The 21,458-nt window shown below is 55.7% G+C and overlaps 1 protein-coding gene across 4 annotated transcripts; it reads left to right on the top strand.

Annotated features, from left to right (window-relative positions):
• The first annotated feature begins 86 nt into the window (after positions 1–86).
• On the top strand, positions 87–8,523 carry PPP6R1 (protein phosphatase 6 regulatory subunit 1). 4 transcript variants are annotated; one of them, XM_051990067.1, is made up of 23 exons: positions 90–379; positions 1,591–1,823; positions 2,172–2,358; positions 2,586–2,723; positions 4,000–4,065; positions 4,146–4,258; positions 4,347–4,460; positions 4,544–4,709; positions 5,041–5,190; positions 5,272–5,409; positions 5,712–5,776; positions 5,862–5,977; positions 6,053–6,138; positions 6,230–6,319; positions 6,397–6,494; positions 6,900–6,957; positions 7,190–7,332; positions 7,428–7,567; positions 7,682–7,787; positions 7,886–7,968; positions 8,089–8,155; positions 8,269–8,334; positions 8,424–8,523. In XM_051990067.1, the coding sequence occupies exons 2-23, from the start codon at positions 1,597–1,599 to the stop codon at positions 8,425–8,427; spliced, it is 2,421 nt and encodes an 806-aa protein (XP_051846027.1). In that variant the 5' UTR covers positions 90–379; positions 1,591–1,596; the 3' UTR covers positions 8,428–8,523. The 4 variants fall into 4 exon arrangements, with proteins under 4 accessions (XP_051846026.1, XP_051846027.1, XP_051846023.1 ...); XM_051990063.1 differs by having other exon boundaries at positions 91–379; positions 5,038–5,190; XM_051990066.1 differs by lacking the exon at positions 8,424–8,523 and having other exon boundaries at positions 87–379; positions 5,038–5,190; positions 8,269–8,338.
• Positions 8,524–21,458: the final 12,935 nt, after the last annotated feature.

The raw sequence follows: 21,458 nt of genomic DNA, 5'->3' as shown, positions 1-21,458 counted from the left end.
CGCGCCTGCGCGCCAGCCATTTTGCTGCCGTCTCAGCTCTGCGCTCGAGCTTTCCCTGCAGAGGCCGCAGACGCAGACGTAGGGGCGGTCGAAGTGGACGCAGGAGCGAGAGCGGAGCAGCCGCCGCGGTCTCGGCTCGCCCTGGCTCGGCCCCGGCCCTGAGGCTCCCGCACCCGCGAGAGGAAGAAAAGGAGGAGGGGGAGAGAAAAACCGCCACGGGTCCCCTCCCCCGCCGCGCGGCCCCACTACCGCGCGGCCGTTCAGAGCGCCTGCGCGGGCCGGGGAGCGCGCGCCCGCAACCCCGCCCCGCCCCGCCCCCTCCTCGCGGCGCGCGCCCCGATGTGCCCGAGGCTGAAGCAGCCGCCGCTCGCGCGCCCAGGTCAGTGACCCCCGCCCCTCCCTTGCGCGGAGGGGGAGATTGAGGCCCCGCGGGGCTGGCCCGGGGCAGGGGCCTCTCCGGGCAGGAGATCCGATCGGGAAACTTCCATCTGATCCCCGGGGACGGCGGGGGAGTCTGGGGGATTCGGACCCTCGGGTCCCCTTCCCCCGTGGGACCCGTTTGCCCCCTTCCCCCTCGGGGATCTGTGCCGGGGGCGGGGTGAGGTAGGACCGCCCTCCCCCCCGCCATGAGGATTACTGCGTGGGGCAGAGGTCCCATTGTCGGGCCCCTGGAAGCTATGGAAAAGGATCCTCCTGAGGGAGGGGCGCCGCAGCCCCATGGGGACTGCCGCCCTCTGAGGCCACTTCCCCTTTCTGATTGTCCGGCCCCGGAGGGTGGGGCAGAGTTTGGGGCTGCATGGGGCACCCCCTCGGGGGTGTTAGGGTGCATCTGGGACCACGAGCTGATACCGAGAGGGGAAAGCGCGCCCCCAGGCCGGGCTATCGCTGAGAAGCCCCCCCTGCCATTCTAAGGCTGGGGGTCCCCACACCCACTTGACCGCAGCTGCGTGGTTTTTCCTCCTGGAGTCCAGCCCTACCTCTGGGGTATCTGCAGCCGGGCGGCTTCCAGCCTCGGCCCCGGGGCCGGAGGAGATTCTCCGGGGTTGGCCGCATGCCGCCCCGGCCTGCGGGCTCCTTTTGTCCCTGCTGAGCTGGGGGTGGGGAGGTGACCGTGGGCCTCAGATCCGCAGTAATGGGCATTTCTGGTGCCACGGGCCTGATGGGAAGCTCCTCCTTTCTCTCTAACCAAAAGGGTCCAGGATTGGGGGGGATTTGAACCCGGGCATTCTCAGTTCCTCGCACTGAATATCCTGGGGAGTAGCTCAGACTTGCTGAGCAGTGCGGTGGCCCCAGTGGAAGGGCCTGAGAGCTTCTAGGGACTGGGGGTGTGGCCTTTCCCCCCAGGATGTTCCCAGAGTTCTCTGGGCCCTGTAGCTTAAGCCCCTCCTTCCCACGTCAGTGTTTTCAGGAGACCCCTCTGTGAGGGGTGAGGGGCCTGCTTTGTGCTGGCCTCAGAGGGAGCCCCGGGACCGCGGCCTCGTCCTCCCGGCCCTGCACGGTGCGGGCAGTGGGGCCCCTGGGGAGGTTCACCCCTCCGGAGACAGTGCGCCCCTGGCCCGGCTCCAAGCCCTTGTGGGCCCCTCTCCACAGGGCGCCATGTTCTGGAAGTTTGACCTGCACACCAGCTCGCACATCGACACGCTGCTGCAGAGGGAGGACCTGGCCCTGCCCGAGCTCCTGGACGAGGAGGACGTGCTGCAGGAGTGCAAGGTGCTGCACCCCAAGCTGCTGGACTTCCTGCTGAGGCCGGCCCACCTGCAGGCCCTCGTGGACTGGGTCACCCAGGAGCCCCCGGCCGTGGGCGACGAGCGGCTGCGCTACAAGTGAGCCCGCCCCGCGCCCCCAGAGGCAGGGCCTGGGTGCCAATGCTGGCTCAGGCGCTGTGGCTCCCCCTTCTCCCTCTCCGCTCTTGTGTTTGCTCCTCACCTTGTTCCCCGGCTGTGCTATTCCCGAGAACCTACTTTTGTGGCGGAGGAGGAGCCCCCACGGTGGGGCGGGGGGTGGGTGGGTGGTCACACTTACCTTAATTCATTCGGGTTTCCCTCGAGAGCTTTATAAGTAGACGCTGAAGTCCGAAGGGGCTCGCCTGCTTTACGGATTGGGAAAAGGGGCCCAGAGAGTGGTCAGGGGTCCTCCGTGAGGTGGCTAGTGGCGTCCCCTCCTCCCTCCAGGTACCCCAGCGTGTCCTGTGAGATCCTGACCTCGGATGTCCCCCAGATCAACGATGCCCTTGCGGAAGATGAGGCTCTTCTGGACCGCCTCTATGGCTTCCTCCAGAACAGGGACCCCCTGAACCCCCTGCTGGCCAGTTTCTTTAGCAAGGTCATGGGGATCCTGATTAACCGAAAGACAGACCAGGTTGGTCCCGGAGGGTTTGCCCCTGAACCCGGCTTTCCTAGAATGGGGGGCGGTGGGTCCTGGGCCCGGGGACCCAGGCAGGTGGTGTGCGGGGGCCGTGCCAGTGACTCAGGGAGGGGGCTCTTAGAGGAAGCGGACGGGGTCTCTGGAGGCGGCGGGCGGAGGGAGACGGGCCCAGCAGCGGGGGAGCTGATGGTCTTCCCTGTCCACCCTCTGCTTCTTTTCAGATCGTGTCCTTTCTGCGGAAAAAGGCCGATTTTGTCTCCCTGTTACTCCATCACATCGGGACCTCGGCCATCATGGACCTGCTGCTGAGGCTGCTGACCTGTGTGGAGCAGCCACCGCTGAGGCAGGAGGTCTTTAACGTGAGCTGCCCCCCTTTTCCTCTTCTCCCCTCCCCCTCTCCCTGTCCCTGCCCTCTTTCCTCCGCATTTGGGATATCCCGGCTCTTCAGCTGTCTCTACACCCCCCCCCCCCCTTGTAGTAGAGTCCCCGCTCTCCCCTCCACCTCTCCGAGCCAGCAGGGGCCCGGGCAGGGGGAGGACCAGCCTTCCCACGCTGGAGGCCCAGCACTGCCTCCCTCCCTTAATGCTCCTGTGACTCCGAGGCTCTCCTCGGGTCGGTGGCTTGGGGCGCCCAGGAGCCCTCTTGGCCCCCCAGCTTGTCTTCACTTGAAGCATTTGCTGAGCTTTTCCCATCCAAGTGGGACCCTTGGAACTTTAGGCCTTTGACTGGTATCGTTGCCGTAGGCTGTGAAGGTCTGCGGGGACCCCCACTTGTCCCCCTGAAGGCTGTTGCCCAGATCTGGGCCGGCCTCCCCCGAGCCTCGGGGCTGCACGGGAGCGCCCTTCGTGCCCTGGCCGGCCACAGCCCCCACTCTCTTCTCCAGCCTTGGCACCTTCCTCGCCTCCCAGTGGTTTTGAGCAGAGGGGTCTTCTCTCGTGGCTGGGCCCTGCCAGGGGCAGAGGGCGCTGGGTTCTGTGCTTGACCCGCAGCTTCGGCCCTCCCCGGCCAGATCCTTGGGGCTTCCCGGGCCTCCCGGAGGGTCACGGGCCCATCGGGCCTGGTCACTGTAGCTCGAGGCTCTCTCGCTGCCCTCTGGAGCTCCTCTCAGGAGAGCCGCTCCAGCCTCTGCGTCCTGCGGCCGGAGTCGGACCCACCAGCTCTAGGAAGCCTTTTCTCAGCGCGTCCCGCCCCGTTCCCCTTCATCCGTTCTCCTCCCTGAAAGGGAGAGGGACCGCGGGGTTATGGGATGGAGGTGCTTCTAGTAAGGAAGGTTATGGCTCAGAGTTCAGAGGTCATGAGTGGTAGAGGCCGGGTTTGAGACCAGGAGGAGGAGCCAGATTTCTGGAGGGAGAGCGTAGTGGCCGGGAGTCTGGGCACTTGGGGTCACCCTGACCCTGCGGTGGCTCCCCTGCGAGCCTGGGGAGGTAAATAACCTCTGACCTTGGCTTGGGACCCCTGTGGCTGAGGCTGCCCGTGGGGACCGGGGGTGACGCCCCAAGGCGGCTTCTGGCACTTTTTACAGTAGCCTGAGGGAGATGGGTCCGAGGGGCTGGGCCCCCCTTCCTTTGCAGTTTAATGTTGGGAAGGGGCCCTGTGGGGGGGCTCACCTGGTCACCGGACTCTGCTCTTTCCAAGTGGCTGAACGAGGAGAGGATCGTGGAACGTCTGATCGACATGATCCACCCGGACCGGGATGAGGGCGTGAGTGTCCTCTGGGGAGGACTGGGGGGGCGGGAGGGGGGCGGGGGCGGGGCCTCATTCTGGCCCCTTTTCCCTCTCAGCAACACTCCAACGCGGCGCAGTCTCTGTGCGACATCGTGCGCCTGAGCCGGGAGCAGATGCTTCCCACCCGGGACCCCGCGGAGCCCGAGCGGCTGCTGGCCACGCTGGAGAAGTGAGTGGCCGGGCCGCGGGGGCTCCCCTCCCCTCCCTGCTGGCCCCGCCGTCCCAGTAGCCCTCAGCGCATCCCTGCCCCCACGCAGGCAGGAGACCATCGAGCGGCTCCTCGGCAACATGTTCGGGAGCGACCAGAACGAGTCCGTGATCGTCAGCGGCATCCAGGTCATTCTGACCTTGCTGGAACCTCGCCGGCCCAGGTGGGGGCGGGGCCGGGGCGGGGCCGGGACCAGCGCCCCCTAGGGCGGCGGCGGGGGCTCACGGCTCTCCTTGCCTCCCGCAGGGCGGAAGCGGGAGGCGTGGGCGGCTTCGCTGTGGACGGCCAGCTGGAGCTGGTGCCCCCGGGGGGCCCCGAGAGCCCCCCGCGCGGCCAGGCCAACCTGGGGACGCTGAGGGCCCTGAGGCAGTGGCTCTCCCACTTCCACCGGCTGCTGCTGGAGCCCCCCACAGTGAGCCACGGGCCGGGGTCCGGGCGGGGGGCGGGGAGGGCGGCGCGGCGGCCGGGGCGCTCCTTCCTCCCCGCAGGTGGGGCCGAGTCCGACTCTCTGCAAGGTCCTCTCTGGCTCTAACATTCTATGATCTATGATTAGAATCACAGAATTTCAGAGTTGGAAGGGACCTCAGTGCTTACCCGGACGGGAGCCAGCGCCAGCGAGCCTCGGGGCCTCCCGGCCCGCCACCTGACCCTGCAGGACGCCGGGGCGGGCGGGGGAGGGGGGCGCCAGCCGGGGAGCCGCGGCCCCGGCCCAAGGGTCCTCCCGTCTCCCCGCCTTCTAGCAGGAGACCCTGCGCACCACCTGGGGGAGCCTGCAGCCCCCGCTGGGCAACACGCGGCTGCACGTGGTGAAGCTCTTGGCCAGTGCCCTGAGCGCCAACAACCCGGCCCTGACGGGGGAGCTGCTGGGCATGGACACGCTGAACGCCATGCTGGTGAGGGGCGGGGCCGCGCGGGGCGGGGCGGGGGCGGGGCGCAGGCTGCCCGCCCCGCCCCACACCCTCTCCTCCCCCCAGGACCTCTTCTTCACCTACGTTTTCAATAATTTCCTGCACGCGCAAGTGGAGACGTGGGTGAGCAGCGTGCTGGGCGCGGCGCCGGCCGGGGGCGAGGAGGGGCCCGAGGCCCCGGACCCCAATCCCGCCGTCAGACACGTGAGTGCCTCCCCGCGGGGGGAGCCCGGGCCCATTGCAGCCCGGGCTTCCCAGAGGGCGTTAGCCGGCCCCGGGGTCTCCGTGTAAGCCGCCCGCCCTCCGCTTGCTCCCCACTGGGTCTGACCTGTAGCTTCTCCAGGTGGCTTTTCCTGGCCTTCAGTGCCTTCCTTGCCCCGCCTCCCCCCCCCCCCCACCGGGAACCCAGACCCTGGGCTGGGGGGAGGGCGTCTGCCCACATCCGGGCCCTCCCAGGCCGCCGGGCCCTCACTGTCCCCTCACCCTCCCCATCGCCCCACCTGTAGCTGCTCCAGAAATGCCGGCTGGTGGAGAGGATCCTGGGCGCCTGGGAAGAGAACGACCGCGAGCAGTGAGTGACCCGGCTCCAGACCGGGGGTGGGCCGGCGCGTCTCGGGGTGGGCCGGGGCCTGAGCTGAGGGGCCGTCCCTCCCCAGGTCGGAGGGAGGCCGCAGGAAGGGATACATGGGCCACCTGACGCGCATCGCCAACGCCGTGGTGCAGAGCGCCGAGAAGGGCCCCAACGCCGCGCTGGTGGGCCAGCTGCTCCCAGGTGAGGTGCCGGCCGCGGGGGGGGGCGGGCCGGCGCGGGCAGTGTCACATGTTCCGTCTCCCTCCCACGGAGCAGAGGTACTGGGGGAGCAGCAGCAGGTGTGGGAGAAGTTCGTGTCGGGGCCCCTGTCGGAGACCAACCAGAAGAACGCGGTGGACCTGGTGAGGCTGCGGCTGGGGGGCCCCGTCCCCGCCCGGGGGCTTCGGACCGAGCCCCCGACCGCTCCCCTTTTGTTGCCCCCCCCGCGCTCAGGTCAGCACCCACAACCTGCATTGCTCCAGCGACGAGGAGGAGGAGCGCCTGAAGGGTTTCGCCTTCCCCCAGGAGGCCGTGCTGCAGCAGGTGTGCTCCTCTCCGGCGGGGCAGCCTCGGGGGGGCCTGGGGGGGGGGCGCCCACACAAAGGGTCTGTCGCCCACAGGCCTTCATGGACTTCCAGATGCAGCAGATGACCTCGGCCTTCGTGGAGCATTTTGGGTTCAACGACGAAGAGTTTGGGGAGCAGGAGGAGAACGTGAAGTGAGTGTCTCTTGAGGGTCCCCTGTCTCCTACTGTCTACGGGGTGTCCTAGGAAGGACCCCCCGATCAAGGAGCCCCCCGAGGAGTTGTTTGGGGCGTTTGGGCAGCGACGAACACCTGATGAGGGAACCCCCATTTGCTGGACCCCTTGTGGGGGCTGGACTGAAGATGAAGAACGGGGGGGCTGAGGAGCCAGCCGGGGGGGGGCTGAGGAGCCAGCCGGGGCAGGGCCCCCTGGAGGAAGCCACTTCTGTGGCCTGACCCTCCTCCTCGTGGCTCTCTCCTTGTCCCCACCTCTGGGGGCTTTCGGGACGGGTGCTCCCCTCTACCTTGGGCTCCTTCTGGGCCTCAGGTGTGCTTGGGGAAATGGGGTCTTTCTCGAACCCCACTCTGGTCTCCCCCCAGCGCCCCCTTTGACAAGACCGCCAGCATCACCTTCTCCCTCAGCGCGGACGACGAGAGCGTGAGTGTCGGCCCTCCCCGGAGGGTCGGGGACCCCGAGGCGGGGGAAGGACGGGCAGACCCTCCCCTCCTGGGGGCCTCGGCTCCCTTCTCCCAGCACCCCCTCCCCGTAGCTCTCCTCCTGCGCGCCTGGGTGTCCCTTGGGGCCTCCCAGATGTTGGGTGAGGGCAGGAAACGGGGGTCCGCGCCCTGGGGCGGGGCCAGGGAGACCCAGCTGTGCCCGCCGCCCCCAGCCCAACGCCAGCCTGTTCGAGCTCTGCTGCAAGGAGCGGCTGCATCAGTTTGAGGAGGAGGAGGAGGAGGAAGGCCTGGGGTCGGGGGACTCGGACGGGGAGGAGGCCATCTGGCAGGACGGCCAGCGGGGCCGGACCGTGCGGTGAGTGAGGGCGGGCCCCGGAGCTGCCCGTCCTGGGGGCCGACCCCGAGGGTCCGGGTGCAGACGGTCATCGCCAGGCTCTTCTCTGGTTTCAGGAGCAGCGGCAGCACAGACAGTGAGGAGGAGGATGAAGAGGAGGAGGAGGAGGAGGAGGAAGCCAGTGGGACCATGGGGGGCCTCAGCCCTCCGGCTTTTACCTTTCCCCACCCAGAATCCCCTGGGCCGCCCCCCCGGGGTATGGGGGCTCTCTGCCTGCTCTGCGGGGCACAGGGGAGGGCGCGGAGTCGGGGGTGTCTGGTCCTGGACGTCCCCCTGTAACCGGCCCTCCGGGATCCCTTTGTGCCCATAGCGCCCAGGAAGCGGATCCCCTCTGCTCCTCTCAGGGCCTCCTTGGACCCGCGCCCCGGCCCCCCCGGCTCCCCCGACGCACAGCACGTGGGCACGGCCCCGGACAGGTGAGGCCCCACGCCAGGGGGCGGCCCCCGCGCTTCGGGCACCAGCCCCGCCCCTCGGAGCTCTGTGCTCAGGGGGGCTTCTGTCCTGTCTCGTACAGGGTGAGGGGCCCCCCGCCCCTGGCCGCCGCAAGAGCCCCTCGGGAACCGACGGATGCCAAGGGCGCGCGCTGCCCCCGCCAAGGTGACTGGGTCTCCCCTGCATACGTGGGGGGGGGGAGCGCAGGCCCTCAGGGACCCCCTTGAGTTCCTGGGCTGGGCCCTCAGTGCTCTGAAGATCCTGAAGCCCCCCCTCTTCCCGCAGCTCCGAGCCGGCCTGCAGCCACCCTCAGGGAGACGCGAGACCCTCTGAGAGCCTCCGGCCAGGACAGGTGAGGCGGCTGTGGCGGGGAGGGGCTGCGGGGGGTCCCCCAGGGGCCCGGGGAAAGGGCAGGGGAGGAAGAAGAGGGGGGAAGGAGCTCAGCCAGGCCTCTTCTCTTCCCAGTGGGGAGCCGCCATCATCTCCCAGCGGTCCCGCTCCGGGGGGGCCCCCTCCCCCTGCAGACACCAAGTAAGTCCCAGAGGTGGGAGTGGGGGGGAGGGCAATGGCAGGGGCAGGACAGGACCCTCCCCCTCATTCTTTTTTTCTTCTTTTACCAGATAATCTGTCGTGTGGGGATTGCCACCCCTGCCACTCCTTCCCTAGTGTGTCAGCCCATTCCCTTCCTTCCCAGGACGGAGGTCTGGGAGCCCCCTTCCCATCCTCTGCTCTCCCATCTCCCCGGATTCCGAAGGGGAGAAGGCCAGCGAGAGAGGCGCGGCCGTGCCCCTGGTGGGCATCGGACGTGCCCCCGGCGGGCACGGAACGCAGGGAGCGGCGCCTCGCTCTGCCGGGCCCTCCCTGGGCCCTCCCCCAACCCCACGGAGACGCCTATTCTCTCCCTGAGATCTGGGAGTCGCAGCAGTGGGTGAGAAGGGGGGTGAGGAAGCTGGGGGAGCCCCCCCAGAAACCCAGCAGGGGTTCCGTGCCCACACCGCTCCAGGGGCAGCTCGAAGGTGGCCCCGGAGGGAAGACTGTGCCTTGCCTCGTGGGACGGGGAGCCCTCGCCTCTCCCAGCCCTCCGTTTTGGGGGGCGAGGGTGCTTCCTGCCCCGAGGACCCCGGTATAAGGGTATGCTCCAAGCTGCTGGGGCTCCGGCCCCGCCACGTGGCCTTGTTCCTCCTCGCCCGGCCTGCGCCGAGGCGAGGCTCTTTGCGTATTCTGACCTGAATAAAGATCCAAATGGGCTCGGGCTCGGTTCTGTGGGGGGGGGGGGGCGTTGGGTGCAAGTTGGGGAGTCCCTGAGGAGACTCCATTGGAGGGGCCACGGAGGGTGCGGCCCCTGCGCTGGGTGCTGATGGCAAGTGGGAGCGGGCAGTGCCCCGGCCGGTGCCACCTGAGGGGAAGAAAACGCCGGGAAGCAGATAGACAGGCTGGGGTGAGGTGGTCGGCCAGGGCGGCTGCAGGGGGGCTTCCTGCAGGGGGGCAGCTGGAGAGGAGGGGCGTGTGTCACCCAGTGTGACTGTTAATGCGATTGTAAGGGAGCTTGTGGAAGCGCCCCCTGATGTGTGGGATGGTTGTGTGTGATTGTGTATGAGGGTCATAAAAGGCTCTGGATGCTGCGCGGGACTTTGTACTTGAACCTGATGGGAGCGGGGACTTCCGGGGGGGAGGGGCCTGCGCCGCGCACGCGTGAGGCCGGGGGCATCGCTGGGTTCCCCACGGTGTGAGAGCCTGGGGGTTCCCGTGCAGAAACACGCCCCTTTGGGAGGGTTTTCTGTGCCAATTAAAAAGCGAGTGGAAGCTGTGAGGTTCCCTCGGCTTCACGGTGGCTGCACATTAATTGAGCACTTACTGTGTGCTAAGCCACGCGCTGAGGCTGGAGATGCAGAGACAGTCCTCGGCTCCAGGGGCTTAGACCCCAGTGGGGGAAGGCAAACAGCCCTAAGGAGGCTGAGAAGGGCCCGGGCCCCAGGCGGGAGCGGGAGAGTCCGGGGCAGCGGAGGCCTCGGTCCGTGAAGGCCCCGCCCCCACCCGGAGGTTAGGCGCATGCGCGCTTCTCTGCCCGCGGAGCCGCTGAAGACTTGGATCCCCCGGGAGCTGGGGGGGACGGTCCCATCTGGGGGAGGCCCCCGGGCCCAGTCCCTGAGGTTGTTTCTCCGAGGTGGCCCTGCGGGTGTGGCCCTCCCCCCGCCCCCACCGCGGGAGCCGGGGCAGGCGCCCCTCGGACCGAAGCTTTGTCTGCTTCCCTCCCGCCCCTCCCTGCCCTCCGCCGCCTCCCCGGCTCAGTCCTGGCGGCCCCTGCCCAGGAGCCCTGGGGCTGTTGGGGTTGGAAAGGGGACCCCAGAGGTTGGGTGGCGGCTGGCGAGGTGTCGACCCCATCTCCAAGTCAAGGGGCAAAGGTCATTGCAGTTGTAGGGCTGAGGCGGACTAAGTGCCTAAAAACTTAGCAAAGGGGTTTCTGCCGTCCTTCACGTGGCCCCGACGGAGCCCCGAGCAAACCCGCTCTCAGACCCTGCTACCGCTGACCCCGCCGCCAGGGCCCGGGCTCCGGCCACTGCTCCCGGCCCCGCCCCCCCATCGGCCCCGTGTCTGCCGGCAGCCACTGGTGACTGGCCTCCCCCTCCCTCCTCGGGGTGTCTCTGACCATCCCCCAGCTGGTCCCGGAGCCTCAGCCCTCTCTGGCCCGGGTTGTGACCCCACGGCCCGTCTGTGGGACGGTGACCCCCCGGCCCCCGACCCCTCTCTGTGGGACGGTGACCCCCCCCCCGGCCCCCCAGCCCCTCTCTGTGGGACGGTGACCCCCCGGCCCCCCTGCCCCTCTCTGTGGGACGGTGACCCCACGGCCCGTCTCCGGTCCCTCTGGCCTTTGCTTGAGAGGGTTTCCTTACTGCCTGAGGTTGGGGTGGCCGGAGGAGGAGTGGGAAAGGTGGGCCCCCGACTTGGGAATTGCACATCAAACCCCCCGGAAAGGTAGCTTCCGGCCCTCCTGACTCCAGGCCTGAGCGTTTGATGGGAGACGTGAGCTCCCGGAAGGAGGGACTCCTGAGCTTTTCTGTGTGTCCTTCGGGCTTGCTCGGTGCTGGGCCCTGGGGGTGTGCGCGGCCCGGGGCTCGGCTCCCGGAGTGAGGGAACCTCTCCCGGCTCCCATAAGGCCTGCGGGGCTTCCCGGAGTCCCAGGGAGAAGGGGCGCGCGCCGCCTTGCACGGCCCCTGTCGGAGTTTGCAGTTTTTCGTTAATAGATTTTTTAAAAGCAGATGATAGAAGTTGCCCACTGAGGATTTGGGAGGGAGGGAGAGCCTCGTTCGCAGGTATTGGAGAGAAAGGGGAGACAGGGAGAGGGAAGGCCTCGGGAGCGGAGGAGAAAGTCGCCTTTTAGCCAGGCCGAGTTGTGGACGCCCGCCGGACGTGCAGGGAGAGACGTCTGGGGGGAACCGAAGATTTAGGCCCGGAGCGCAGGGCGCGGGTGAGGGCTGGCTGGGTCAGGTTAGGGATAACGAGGCTATCTGTAAGCTCCGAGCAGTTAGGAGCCTGTGGAATAAAGTGGCCAACCTGCAGGGAGGAAGGAGGAAACGATCCAAATCCAGCTCGTGAGAAACAATTTCCATGAAGTGAAAGAAGTCTAAAATTGTGAATCTGGAAAAAAGCATTTTCAGAAAAAATAAACATTCTCAGCCATAAAAAAAAAGCTGAAAAGGAAATATCACATCAAAAACATCCCGGACAAGCCCCCCGGGGAATGCCCGTGGGAGTCCTTTCTGCTACCCAATTACCCACGATCTGGCCAATGAGCTTGGAGAGCAGCGCCGGGGACCCTGCTCAGTCTGTCCAATAAGACCAGCCGGACCCTCTGCGGGGCGCCACCCTCGGTGGCAGGGTCGGAAGCAAGGCTGCGTGCCCAGGCCCGATCCGGCCGCCCCCCGCCTCCTCCTGCCCGGCTTCCGCTGTCGGGCGGGCACTGATGGGAGGAATGGGAAAACCCGAAATCTGTGACAAGGCTCTTGGAGCCCCCCCCAGGAGTTCCCTCTTTCAGCTCGGCCTTTCACGGCACCCACAGAGAAGTCGGGGGATCGCGGAGAATTTTAGTAACGGGATGAGGTTCCTCGAGGCTCCCCGAGGCTCCCCCCCGCCCCGGCTGAGTCAGCTCCCAGAGAGGATGCTTGTGACTGGGGGGTAGACTTCCGCTGCCGGGGCTCCGGGGGGAGGGGCTCCCCTCAGCTCACCAGCCTCCAGACCCCCATTCGGGTCCTACCGTTGCCCCCCTGGACCGTGGCCTTGGCTTTGCAGGGTCTCCTCACACTGGGCGGTCCGGTCCCTCCCGGGCGCCGGGGCCTGTGTCCCTTGTGACCATTACAGCTTCTGGGTGTCATACGGAATGAATGGAGAGAAGAAAGGCAGGGAGAATCCCCCCCCCCCCCCGGGCATCCTTGACAGCTGGATACGAGGCTGGGAAGGGCCTCAGGACCGTAAATTCAGAGTTAGAAAAGTTAGGGGCCGACCTTCTTGTCCATTTTGTGGATGAGGAAACTGAGGCACAGAGTGGGTCACACTGACGACAATAGCCATTGGCGAGGATAGTGGTTGGCTTCAATGTCCACCTACTGTGTGCCTGGCCACGCTGGGCATTTCCTGATGCTATGTCACGTGGTCCTCGCGACAAGCTTGGCGGGCAGGGCTGTTACCCGCTCGCTTTTGGAGGAGGGAAACTGAGGCACAGAGAGGTGAAGGGGGAGTTCGGTTCAGGTCTTCCTGCCTCTAAGACCTAGCACCACCTGCCTCAAAGCAGGACAGTCAAGGTCCAGAAAGAGAGGGATGGAAAATGGGGCCAAACGGAATTAGGTGACATTTAACAGGAATAATGGAAAGTCTCACTTTTGTGTTCGAGAAAGAGAGAAGAAGCCAGGCGGGCAGAAGTGGGAACGAAGAAGATCTGAGGGTCTGAATGGATGGTATGCTGTGACAGCGGGGGGAGGTAATGAGCTCTTGCCCTGCACGAAGAGAGGCTGGATTCCTCCAATAAGGGGATGAGCCCTTGTCGGGGGGCTCCTCATCTGGGTGCTCCCTTCAGTTCGGGGGGCACGTCCGGAGGAGCGAGAGCAGGCTAGGGAAGGGACTTGAGTTTGTGTCATGAGGAGAACCAAAGGGAGGGGAGGCTAACTACCAGGGCTCCTGCTGTTTGCTGCTGGGGAGCAGGAGTATTACCCAGGCACCTCTAGCCCCCTCTGCATAATCACCCACCTGCCAAAAGGGGGCGGCCCCTTCTTAGCTCCGGTGCTTTGGTCCCAACCACTGGGAACTGGCTGCCCCCCCCCCCCGGGCCCCCACCCCCGGAGGCCGAATCCGGGTCCTTCCTGGAGAAGGGAGATTGCCCGGCCCGGCAGAGAGGGCCCAGAGATGGGACCAGAAAGCTTCGAAGACCTTCCAGGCCGGGGTGTGACTAGTGTGGCTGCTCCTCTCTCATCCCTTCCCCCCTCACCGCTAGGAAAGGGCCGATCTCTAGGAAGGTCCCGGGAGAGGGTGGGGATGTCCAGGAGGGGCTGGAAGGGAGGCTCGGCCGGGTCTGCCCTCTCCTGCTCCAAGGGAGCCACAGCTCAGTCCCTCTGCTCCCCTCGGAGAGCGGGGTTAACAACCCTTAAATGGTGTCTGTGTGGCGACGAGTGTCGGGCTCAAGCTAACTTCTGGTCCCTGAAGGAGGGAAGCAGCGGGAGCCCCAGCTTCGCGGCATTGGCAGTGGTCGCCCTGAGCCCCCAGAGCAAACAGAGGGACCGAAAGCCCCAGAGAAATCACAGGAGATTCTGTACCCACCACAGAGAACGGACGGACTCTCCCATTGGGAGGGATAACCAAGGGAGAGTCCTGGCTCTGCCCCGGGGGAAACCCCCCAAAGGCCCAGGTCCTGGCTGCGGACAGGCCCGGGGGACTGGCAGCGCTTTCCTTCAGCACCTGGAGTGGAGCTGCCCTCCACCAACTTCTCTCCTGCAGCCGGGAACCAGAAAAGGCCCGAGGACGGGAGAGCAGCCTCCTCCCTCCCTCCCACCGCCACCTCCAGGGCAGACACAGGCCTCCCCCGTGAGGGGACAGTCCCATAGCAGGGGGCGCTGGCTTTGGGGACGGGACTGGAGACTGGGAAGGAATGGTCAGTCAGGCAGGAGGAGAATCAGGAGAAACCAGTGCCCCGAAAACCTGGAGAGAGGGGGTCTCCAGAGAAAAGGGGTCAACAATGCCAAAAGATGCTCCTAGAAGCCAAGAGAAAAGGAAACCAATTATGGCGGCAACCTTGGACAGCTTTTCCACTGCGTTGGGGTTGGAAGAGAGATCGCAGGAGAATGAAGTGCAATGGAAACGTTTATTGCATTTTAAAAATTCAATTTTACTTTATTCTCAGTTTTAAATGCTCTCCCTCTACTCTTCCCTCCCTCATTCATTCAGAAAGCAAGTATAACAAAGCTCATTTTAGATAAGCATAGTCATACAAAGCAAGTATATTCTTTAGCCATATTTTTAAAAAACAAGAAAAATCAAGAAATAAAAAAAAGAAAATATACTTCATTGTGCACGTTGCCTTCCGTCTGGGTGTGGCTAGGACGTTTCCTCATTAGTCCTTCAGCCTTGTGGTCGGTCATTTCGTTGCTGCCCTTTCATAGTTGATTATTTTTACGATATCGCCGTTACTGTACAAATTGTAGCGTATAAAACACATAAGTTCTGCTCACTTAATTTTGCATTATAATGTTCATCCAAGTCTTCCTAGGTTTTTCTGAAATCATTCTCTTCATCATTTCTTCATAAAATGTAACTTGTTTAACTATACCTCAGTTGATGAGCATTCCCTCAGTTTCCCAAAAAGAGCTTCGATACATAATTTTGTACACACGAGCTCTTTTCCTCTTTCTTTGCCAGAGCTCTTTGGGGGTATAGACCCAGAATGGTATCACTGGGTCAGCGGGCATGCAGTTTTATGGCCTTTAGGAGATAGTTCCAAATTGCTTTCTTTTCTTTTCTTTTTTAACTTTAAATTAAGATATTTTAAAAGAGATAATAGCCCAGAAACAGGTGATAGTCATTTTCTTAAATACATCTTTATGAATCATGCTGGGAGAGAAAAATCGGAACAAACGAGAAAAACCATGAGAGAGAAAAAAAAGCAGAAGAAAAAGGGAACCCTAAATTACTTTCTACTCACTAACAGTACTTTAGTGAACCTTCCCCTCCACATCCTCTCCAGTTTTATCATTTTTCTTTGTTGTCATTCTAGTCAATCTGATGGGTGTGAGGTAATACTTCAGAATTATTTGCATTTCTTTCATTGTTGGTGATTTAGAACATTCCCCCTTCCACATGTCTATTGATAGGATAGATTTCTTTTTAACTGCCTTTTCATATCTTCTGATCACTTCCTGTTTTTCTTCTAATTTTAGTTGCATTGCTTTTGTTTCTGAAAAAAAAAACTTTTTATTTTCATAAAATCATAATCATTCATATGATCTCCTAGGAATCTCTGGATTTCTTGTTTTGTCATGTACTCTTCCTCTAGATCTGGCCGGTAATTTTCTTGTATACACCATTAGTTTGTTTATGATGTTACTATTTATATATAAATCACGTACCCCTTTTGACCTTATTTTCACAGATTGGGCGAGTTACTGGCCTATGTATAGTTCCTGCCAGACTGCTTTTGAGTTTTCCCACCAGTTTTTGTCAAAGAGTGAGCTCTTTCCCCAGTAGCTTGGATCTTTGAGTTTATTAAGCACTAGATTACTGTGCTTTTGCATAATGTGTATCTGATCTTGTCCACTGATCCACCATCTATTTCTTGCCCAGTACCAGATTATTTTCATGATTTCCCTTTGTGCTATAGTTTGAGATTTGGTACTGCTAGGCCACTTTCCTTCCTGTTTCCCACCCCCACTTATTCCCTTGATATTCTTCAAGATGAATTTTGTTGTGATTTTTTTTTTTTTACTTCTAAAAGTAATTTATTTGTTAGTTTGATTGGAATGACACCGAATAAGAAAATCAATTTAAATAGTTATGTCATTTTTGACATTGGCTTGGTCTAACTATATTATTTTTGTGTAATGAATATTTCTTCAGTTATTTAGATTTATCTTTGTGCAAAGTGTTTTGTTTACATAGTTCCCCTTTGTGTCTTTAGTTATTTTAGAAGGAATTTCTTTTTCTATCTCTTTCAGCGGAAAATTTTTTGTTTGTTTGTTTAAATGTTGACAGTTTGTGTGTATTCATTTTACATCCTGCAACTTCGCTGAAGGACTACTAGGTGGCAAAGTGGATAGAACACTGGGCTTGGAATCAGGAAAACTTACTGTGTGACCCTGGGCACTGTTCCTGAGGACCCTCATATGTACATCGAGGTAGAGAAGCAGCAGACCATTCCAGTATGTTTGCCAAGGAAACCCCAAAGTGAGTTCATGAAAAGTCGGACACAGCGGCCGAACAACGGCAACCACGACTTTGCTGAAGCTGTTCATTATTTCGTCCAGTTTTTTGTTGACTCTCTAGAGTTCTCCAAATAAGCCATCATGTCATCTATAAAGAGCGATACTTTTATTTCCTCATTGTCTATTCTTATTCCTTCTATTTCTTATTCTTGCAGTATTGCTATAGGAAGGAAACATTTCTAGTACAATTTTGAATAGTAATGATGGTGAATGGCTATCCTTGCTTCATTTCTGATCTGATATCCCCTTTATAGATAATCACTATTCTTGGTTTTGGATTAATATTTATAAAAATTGTAAATCCCCCAGATTAACAGAGGAATTAGAATCCTTCAAATTTTTATCTTAAAAAGGCATTGAATAAACTAGATATGAACCCCTAAGAAAATATTTATAAGAGCAGATGAATTTACAACTGAATTCTACCATACATTTAAAGAAAAATAAATTCCAGTGCTGCATAAATTGTTTGAAAAAGTAGGTAAACCAGAGAGAGGACTGTGGGAACTGAGTGTAGTTCACAACACAGCACTTTCACTCTTTTTGTTGTTGTCTGCTTGCATTTTATTTTCTTTCTCAAATTTTTTCTGGTTTGATTTGATTTTTCTTGTGCAGCAAGTTAATTGTATAAATATGTATGCATATGTTGGATTTAACATATATTTCTACCATGTTTAACATATATTGGACTACTTGCCATCTAGGGAAGGGGGGGAAATTGGAACACAAGGTTTTGCAAGGGTTAATGTCAAAGAATTATCCATGCATGTGTTTTGAAAAATAGAAAAGGTTTAATAAAAAAAAATATAATGAATGAATTTAAAAAACCAAGGTAAAAAAAAAGAAAAAATAGGTAAGAAGAAATCTTACCAAATTCCTTTTACAACACAAATATGATCTTAATAACTATTTCATTGATTGTCAGTTTTATTGGCATATAGTTGGGCAAAATTGTTCTTAATAATTGCCTTTATTTCATTTTAATTGGTTGTGAATTCACCCTTTTCATTTTTGATACTGATAATTGGATTTCCTTCTTTTTAAAAATCAAATTAGCCAGTGGTTTAACTATTCTATTGCTTATTTATTTTTAGACTGGGCCTTAGTTTTATTCAATGATTTTTACTTTCAGTTTTGTTAATATCTCCTTTGTTTTTCAGGATTCCCATTTTGATGTTTAATTGGGGTTTTTAATTGGTTGGTTTTCTATTTTGTTGTTGCTGTTGTTGTCCCAAACTCAGTTTATTAATTTGCTTTTTCTTTCTTTTATTGATGTAAGTAGAGACATAGAATTTCTCCTAAGTGCTGCTTTGAAGGTATCCCACAAATTTTGGGACATTGTCTTATTGTTGTCATTATCTTTAATGGAACTATTGATTGTTTTCATGATTTGTTCTTTAACCAACCCATTCTTCAGGATTAAGTTATTTATTTTCCAATTAACTTTTAATATATGCTTCAAAGACTCTTTTTTTGAAGCAATCTTTATTATATTATAGTTGGACAAAGATACATCTAACAATTATGTTTTTCTATATTTATTTTGAGATTTTTATGCCCTAAATGATCAGTGTTTGTAAAAGTGCCAGGCATAGCTAAGAAATAGTCATATTTGTTGTCATTCCCATTCAATATTGTCTGTAGATGTAGCATATCTAACTTTTCTACAGTTCTGTTCTCTCCTTTCTTATTTGTTTTATTATTAGATTCATTTTGATCTGAAAGAGGTAACTGGAGGCAACCCACTATTATAGTTTTACTGTCTATTTCCCCTGTAATTCATTTGATTTTTCCTTTAAGAATTTAGATACTAAACAAAACAAATGCAGACAAGATTAGAAGAGAAATAATAAACTGGGAAAACATTTTTACAATCAAAGGTTCTGATAAAGGCCTCATCTCCAAAATGTATAGAAAATTGACTCTAATTTATAAGAAATCAAGCTATTCTCCAATTGATAAATAGTCAAAGGATATGAACAGACAATTCTCAGATGAAGAAATTAAAATGATTTATAGCCATACGAAAATATGCTCCAAATCATTATTGATCAGAGAAACGCAAATTAAGACAACTCTGAGATACCACTACACACCTGTCAGATTGGCTAGAATGACAGCGAAAGATAAGGCAGAATGTTGGAGGGGATGTTGGAAAACAGGGACACTGATACATTGTTGGTGGAATTGTGAACACATCCAGCCATTCTGGAGAGCCCTTTGGAACTATCCTCAAAAAGTTATCAAACTGTGCATACCCTTTGATCCAGCAGTGTTTCTACTGGGGCTTATACCCCAAAGAGATACTAAAGAAGGCAAAGGGACCTGTATGTGCCAAAATGTTTGTGGCAGCCCTGTTTGTAGTGGCTAGAAGTTGAAAAATGAATGGATGCCCATCCATTGGAGAATGGCTGAGTAAATTGTGGTATATGAACATTATGGAATATTCTTGTTCTGTAAGGAACGACCAGCAGGATGAATACAGAGAGGACTGGCGAGACTTACATGAACTGATGCTAAGTGAAATGAGCAGAACCAGGAGATCATTATATACCTCAACAATGATACTGTTTGAGGATGTATTCTGATGGAAGTGGACCTCTTCCATAAAGAGAGATAATTCAGTTTCAATTGATCAAAGATGGACAGAAGCAGCTACACCCAAAGAAAGGACACTGGGAAATGAATATAAACTGCTTGCATTTTTGTTTTTCTTCCTGGGTTATTTCTACCTTCTGAATCCAATTCTCCCTGTGCAACAAGAGAACTGTTCGGTTCTGCACACATAGATTGTATCTAGGATATACTGTAACCTATTTAACATATAAAGGACTGCTTGCCTTCTGGGGGAGGGGGTGGAGGGAGGGAGGGGAAAAATCGGAACAGAAGTGAGTGCAAGGGATAATATTGTAAAAAAATTACCCTGGCATTGGTTCTGTCAATAAAAAGTAATTTAAAAAAATAAGTAAATAAAAAATAAAAAAAATCACCTCCTCAACAAAAAAACAAACAAACAAAAAACCTCTTTAATTTAAAGTAAAAAAAAAAAAAAATTAGGTACTCATTTAACATATATTGAACTACCTGCCAAATAAGGGAGGGGGTGAGGGAAAGGAAGGGATAATTTGCAACAGGAGGCTTTGCAAAGGTCAATGGTGAAAAGTTACCCATGCATATGTTTTATAAATAAAAGGCTTAAAAAACAAACAACAACAACAAAAAAGAATTTAGGTGCTATTCCATTTGTTGCATATACATTCTGTAATGATAATTCATTTTGTATGGTATTTTTTAGTGCAGTGTAGTTTCCCTGTTTATCTCTTTTAAATTGGTTTATTTTTGTTTTTGCTTTGTCTCAGATCATGATTGCCACCCCTGCCTTTTTGACTTCAGCTGAAGCATTCTGGTCCAGACCCTTATTTTAACTCTATTTGTTTTTGTTTCAGATATTTTTCCTGTAAACAGTACAAATAAAAACAAAATAAATGTGTTGTTGGATTTTAGTTTCTAATCCATCCTGTTTCCTCTTCTGTTTTATACTTGAGTTCGTCTCATTCACTTTCATAAATGATTTGTTGCCATACTATTCCTCTCTACTTTGTTCCTCTTTCAGAGTCTATTTTGTTTCTGATCTCTACTTCTCTTAATCCACCCTCTTATTCTCCATTTTCCTCTTTCTTTTAATTCCTTTCCCTCCTATTTCTCTGTTGAGGAAAATAAATTCCTGCAGTGAATTGTGTGTGTTTATGTATTTCTTCCTCTTTGAAGCAGTTCAGACAATAATAAGTTGAAGTGTTGCCCCTTCCTCAATGTCCCCATCCATGTAGAAACCTTTCCTTGCTTGTCCAGTTTAAGGGAGATACTTTTCTTCATTCCTCTCCTCCCTTCCTTTCTCTCCCAATATATTTCTATTCCCCACCTTTCCATTCTTCTTTTGAGGTCATCCAAATATAATAGAATCATACCCAGGCTCTCTAATAAGACTCTCTGGAAGACCCCTGGTGATGATAACATTCTGAGAAGTTACAAACATCATCTCCCCATATAATAATGTAAAGAGTTTTTTAAGTCCTTTATGGTCTCTTACGCATATTTACCTTTTTATGGTTCTCTTCGGTCATTTGTTTGAGTATCAGATTTTCTGTTAAGCTGTGGTCTTTTCATCAGGAATGCTTGAAAAATTTTTATTTCATTAAATATCATTTTTTTTGCAGTTATTCTTGATGTGGGAAAGATTCCTTTCTAAACTCCCATCCTCTCCTAGTTAATAATTAAATTGCCCTTTAACTCACAAATCCTGGTCCCTTTGAATTCCAATAGAAGATCTGACCTGTTCCCAGCCCCACCCGGATCTGAGCCAACTTTGGGGCTACACCCAAAAGCCCCTCAAGCTAAGTCTCCTATTATAAAAAGGCCACGCTGGGAACCCCTTTGCAGAGATTCCAAACATGGCTACCATGTCAGGACCCTCTGTCCACTGGACCTTCTGTCCAGTGCCCTCTTTATCTCTACCTTCGCCTATACTTTAACTTTGCTTACCCAATAATAAACCTCTTTTATCAATCTAGCTCTCCGGGTCAATAAATGCTTTTATTGGGCACTCGCGCCGCTACTAGACCCCCTTGCGCCGAATCTGTACCCTAAACCTTCCACTAGACCTTAACCCTAATTTCATTTAGGTACCCCAAAGCTAGACCTCAACAATTCTTGGCTGTAAGTTTAGATGTTTTGCCTTCTGGAGTATCACATTCCAAGCCCTCTGTTTCTTTATTGTGATAGCTGCTAAATCTTGTAGGAATCTGAGTGTGTCCCCATTGTACTCGAATTTTTTTCTTGTTTTTTGCATTTTCTCTTTGACCTCAGAGTTCTGGATTTTGGCTATAATATTCCCTTGAGTTTTCATCTTGGAGTTTCTTTCAGGAGGATATAGATTCTTTCAATTTCTACTTTGTCTTCTGATTCTAAAATATCTGAGTGGTTTTTCTTTAACATTTCTTGATATGTTATATGTCTATATGATATGTTATATGTCTAGGCTCTTTTTGTTCATTTGTTTGTGGGTTTCAGATAAGCCAACAATTATTGTGATAGGGGATTAATTAGACTCCTATTTTATTGGACTCCTATTGCATTCCAGTTGGTATAATTGATTTGATATAATGCTGTGAGGGTGGAGATTATAATAAGCCGAAGAGC

Source organism: Antechinus flavipes, chromosome 3 (genome assembly GCF_016432865.1).
Source record: "Antechinus flavipes isolate AdamAnt ecotype Samford, QLD, Australia chromosome 3, AdamAnt_v2, whole genome shotgun sequence".
In the NCBI taxonomy this organism is placed as follows: Eukaryota; Metazoa; Chordata; class Mammalia; order Dasyuromorphia; family Dasyuridae; genus Antechinus; species Antechinus flavipes.
This window is presented reverse-complemented; position numbering and strand designations above follow the sequence as displayed.

What these genes read in the sequence shown, in the direction of transcription:
- PPP6R1 (XM_051990063.1), top strand. Translation starts at nt 1,597, where the DNA reads ATGTTCTGGAAGTTTGACCTGCACACCAGCTCGCACATCGACACGCTG. An exon ending in GAAGAGAACGACCGCGAGCA is followed by an intron (nt 5,777 to 5,861) that starts GTGAGTGACCCG and finishes GTCCCTCCCCAG; the next exon opens with GTCGGAGGGAGGCCGCAGGA. An exon ending in AGGAGGCCGTGCTGCAGCAG is followed by an intron (nt 6,320 to 6,396) that starts GTGTGCTCCTCT and finishes TGTCGCCCACAG; the next exon opens with GCCTTCATGGACTTCCAGAT.